This window comes from Nicotiana attenuata, unplaced genomic scaffold, assembly GCF_001879085.1.
Source record: "Nicotiana attenuata strain UT unplaced genomic scaffold, NIATTr2, whole genome shotgun sequence".
NCBI classification, from domain to species: Eukaryota; Viridiplantae; Streptophyta; class Magnoliopsida; order Solanales; family Solanaceae; genus Nicotiana; species Nicotiana attenuata.
The window spans coordinates 48,477-53,051 of record NW_017672174.1 but is presented as its reverse complement, the minus strand read 5'-3'; the positions used below and the strand labels follow the sequence as shown (position 1 = coordinate 53,051).

Below are 4,575 nucleotides of genomic sequence, written 5' to 3'. Positions count from 1 at the left end.
CATGTAAGATAGAAGTAGAAGTTTTTTATAGACTGATAAGAAAAAGCAAAAGTCTTTTCTGTACTTCTATTTCTAGTTCAATATAATGGACACACGTCCACATTGTCAAAAAAAATATCTTGGCCACGCGTCCTACTCCAATAACACTTAAATATTTAACTAAACTTTAATAACATGATATCCGATACATTATCCGTCAAACATTTTGTTTGCTAACAAAAACTCTTGAAGAGAAAGGGCTTTGACTTCACCAGATTCAACTAAAGCTGGCCTTCCCTCTAGATTTAGTGTTGATTATGGCAAACTGATATTGGGAAATTCATAATAGCAAGATTCTTGAAACTTGATATAGAAATAACATAAGAACAGAAGCTATTTGTAACCAATACATATAAAACTTCGAACATTTAACAAAAGTGTTCATGTAGCTCAAAGTTAGGGGAATAAGATGCCATGTTGACCAACCAGCATTACGTTATTCAAGAACCTCGCCTTGAAACCCAGGAAAAAGAAAGCTACATTGATTCATCAACATAAACTTAAAGCTTACATGATTTTCTTGTATAGGTATATTTGTATAGATAATTATTTGGCCCCAATAAAAAATGACTTCAGAAGTACAAGTACTATAAGCTCCTATACGCCAACGAGCAGCAGTAACTCAGTAACTCACTAACTCCACAGGGGATTACAATTCCCTATGCATTTTGCAAGCTAACTTACAGAATGGCATTGAATTCTCCCAAAGCTATTCTTCAGGTTTTTTAGCTTTGTTCTTGTTACCGTATATCAATCCAGTTTCCTGCCAAATTTCATGAAACGGATAAGACTAATATTCAATTCAACACAGACACCAGTTGATGGAAATCAAAAGGGCACAGTACCTGTGGATCAGGAATTGGTTTTCGCTTCTCAACATAACGATAAGAATCTGAAGCAGCAGCTAAAGCCGCCTTTTCCTGTCAATCCAAAATTTTAACAAAATACTTGTAAATACTAAAACTTGCTAGTTGATTGGAATTGAGGGTTAGTTGATTGATTGACGAGTATGTAATAAAAATGGAATTTTTTGTGGGGAATTGGAAAAAAAAATACCTCTTGTTGTCTCTTGAGTTCCTGAGAGGGCTTGACCCAGAGAAAGTAAGCTAAGGTACCGGCAACAACCCAAGATGCTAAATTGCTTCCACCCCTTAAACCGCCGGTTAAGTTTCCGAAAAAGGATCTAACATTACCCACCGACTTCCTCCAACCAGTTGCCATTTGATTTCTTTTCTCCTTGCAAAATTCAGTTTTTTGCCAGATTTCTTGCTCTATAATTCACACAATTGAAGTTAACTGGTCTGGTGTAGCTCATGCAGAAATTAATCAACAGTTGAAGGATTTAACCTTTTTTTTAATTGTACAGTTGAAGGATTTAACTGCAGAAATAGAGGGGAACCGATACTGTCACTGGGAATTTTGCCCTGGGCCTCTGATGAATTGGGTTTAGCTAGCTACTTATGGGCCCAGTATCTTAGGTGTCTGTTAGCCCATAAAGTAACGGGCTGACTCCTATCAATGTGGTTGGATTTTTATGTAGAAATGAAACCAGGTAGCCACTCTAAAGGGCTGCTATTTAGGAATTAGTCAGTGCATCCTGAATTTCAGTTTTTCGGTTCAATTTTTCGGGATAAAAGTGTCTTGATTGTCCTAAAGTTAAGATTTTCAGTTTAAAATTTCAGAACAAAATAAGTACTTATTAATCTCTAAATAGCATTTCTAAAAATGGTTATATGTGCACTTGCACTGATTTTTATTTAGAGAAATTTTCATAAAGCACTATCTTTTAGTTGTAATTAGCTATCTATAGATATCATTTGCTATATTACAGATTGTAGATACGTTTTCTGTTGTTATAAGATGTATTAGATGTATTTAAGCTACTGTATTCATGAATACAATAGCAAAAATAGGCGTGAATCAGGGAAGTCCAGCTAATCAGTTGTTGTATTCGAGTGTATTTGATTATATTCATGGCGTGAAACATGGGATTACAGCTGGATAGATTATTGTATTCGACTGTATTCACAGCATGAAACAGGGGATTACACTGTTTTTAAACGGAAAGTGTATCAATTAATATAATAGACTCCTAATATAACTCAACAAACTCAATTATTTCCGGTTATAAAAAAAAATTCTCAACTGAAAAATACCCCAAAAACATAGCAATCTTCAGAGAAATTATATAATACATCTGAATACATAAATTATATTAATTAAAAAAAAACATATGAATACATTCATGGCATATAGCGAGACAGTGAAATACAATGAAATACATAGAATACAGCGGGATACATTGAAATACAATGAAAAAAAAGACAGTGAATACAATGAAATACATGGAATACAGCGAGATACATTGAATTACAATGAATACAATGAAATACATGAAAATACAGCGTGATACGTTGAAAATACATTGAAATATATTAACAGAAAATCAAGTTGCTCAGCTCCAAACTCCCTCGTCTTTGTTCAAGAACAAACCTTAATTTCCGGCGAATCCGCCGTCGAGCAATGGTGGCAGAATAAGGAGTTGTTAATCACCACTAACGAGCATATGATTAACAGCTTTTGAAGCAGCAACATAATCTTCATATAAATCAAACTTGATGAGGATGTGCCTTCTCGCTAACCACCCAATAAAGCTACGACCTTGAGTTCCAAGCAGTTTGGCAAGAACTTTCGAAGTTCATGCATCTCCAATCTCTCAAACGAAAATTTTAATACTAGAGCCTGATGTAGGCCTTCTTCAACAGTAAACTTTCCAAGTTCCTCCATAGGAAACACAACAGTAGGTTCTCCATGAACTATTTCAATAGGTTTAAGAATTGTTTTTGATGGATTTTGAGCAGGTTTGTTTGTGAGCACTCTCGTAGCGTATGTAGTGGTTGGGTTAGGGTTTAAATTCGTCTCTCCCACAGCGGCATGTATCAAAGTAGAGAGAGAAAGAAAATAGTGTAATTGAATAGCGTATTTAGTGGCTTAGGGGTAGGAAGTAACCAAAATTAGATATTTTGCTATAAACATTAAAAGGTATCTATAGAATATAATTTTTTAAAATGATATTTATTTAAAATAAATACGGTGTTAACCTTTGCTATAGGAGGTAAAAATTCCTTTTATTTATTAGGCCGATCCATTTCGTTAACCTGGCTAAGCCCAAGTTAAAGTTCAGACCAAATGAAATCAATGTGAAAGCTTTCCATGGGATTAAGATTTTGACTTTTGAGTCAAGTCTCCTTACCAATGGGCAAAACTTCAAGTTTAACAAGTTTTTTTAAGGCAAAATACATAAAATGACACCAAACCATGTAGTCAAATTTCTCTTACACACCTAGTAATCACGTGAATATTATTACACACCCAAACCTTTTAAGGCTTCTTCAATGGTACTTTTTTTTATTTTACTCTTCAAATTCGAAATTTTGAGTGAGTAACAATACTCGATCCAAAGTAGTTAATTAATCAACTTCCAACACCCAATATCACTTTATTCAACAACCCAAGATTCAAACTCCGATAGAAATGAGATTACCCACAATGGAGGTTTGCCTGAATTTGGAAATGGGGATAATGGTTACCTGAAGATGAGGGATAACGATTGGGAAAATGATAAAATTAAAAAAACAAAAAAAAAACAGCTGGACACGTGGCATCTATAAAGAGCTTCAGACACACGAAGTTTTCTATTCACGCGCCTAATTCATATGTAGGACACGCGGGGTGCTGCCTAGCTAAAGTGGTGTGTAATAGACACACTTTAAAAGGTTTGGGTGTGTAATAATATTTCCGTGGTTACCGGGTGTGTAAGATGGATTTGACTGCAAGGTTTGGTGTCATTTTATGTATTTTTCCTTTTTTTTTTAACAAGTTTTACCTCATGATTAGAACTTTTGACTTTTGACTTCGAAAGTTTGCTCATTAGTCTGAGGACCTGCCCCAAAGGCCAAAAGTTAAAGACCACTCCTTATGGTATCATATTTCTACCATTTTCTGCTATCCATGTGTGGAAACAGCAAGCTAAGTTACCTACACATCCAAGTTTCACAAGCACATTTTTAAGATTAAGCACCAACAGTTTTTTTAAAACTCAAAGACCCTAAAACTTCAAACAAACCACCTTTTTCTCTAGAAACCACCTTAGTTTTTTAATTCTCATTTCAGGTTCAGGCTCGAATACTCATTCAGTATTATAAAAATTGACTACTATAAAATACAGTTGAGGATATAATATTATATTATTCTCGTTACTTTTGCCATGCAAATCTTTTTCTTTACTCGTACGAATTGATTCTACTAAAATATTTCGACGGATAATGGGGTTGTCACTTGTCCTTGGCCAAACTGTTTGACCCAAAATATATATTGGTTTAACCAATTATATTAAATAAAGAAGAGTCATTTTTAGCTAACAATAATATCCAAAAGATAGGGTTATCGGTCTTATGACAGATAATATATATATATATATATATATATATATATATATATATATATATATATATATATATATATATATATATATAT

General features: G+C 33.8%; 1 protein-coding gene across 1 annotated transcript; it reads right to left on the bottom strand.

Annotated features, from left to right (window-relative positions):
- Positions 1 to 351: 351 nt before the first annotated feature.
- Positions 352 to 1,453, bottom strand: LOC109212160. Its single transcript, XM_019375779.1, has 3 exons — positions 1,096 to 1,453; positions 885 to 959; positions 352 to 802 (listed from the first exon to the last, which is right to left on the bottom strand). Exons 1-3 carry the CDS (start codon positions 1,258 to 1,260, stop codon positions 749 to 751), a joined length of 294 nt encoding a protein of 97 aa, XP_019231324.1. The 5' UTR covers positions 1,261 to 1,453; the 3' UTR covers positions 352 to 748.
- Between the last annotated feature and the right edge of the window lie 3,122 nt (positions 1,454 to 4,575).

Coding starts and splice junctions, on each gene's coding strand:
- LOC109212160 (XM_019375779.1), bottom strand. CDS start 1,260: ATGGCAACTGGTTGGAGGAAGTCGGTGGGTAATGTTAGATCCTTTTTC. Junction 960..1,095: donor AACTCAAGAGACAACAAGAG/GTATTTTTTTTT, acceptor TTGGATTGACAG/GAAAAGGCGGCTTTAGCTGC. Junction 803..884: donor AACCAATTCCTGATCCACAG/GTACTGTGCCCT, acceptor GAAATTTGGCAG/GAAACTGGATTGATATACGG.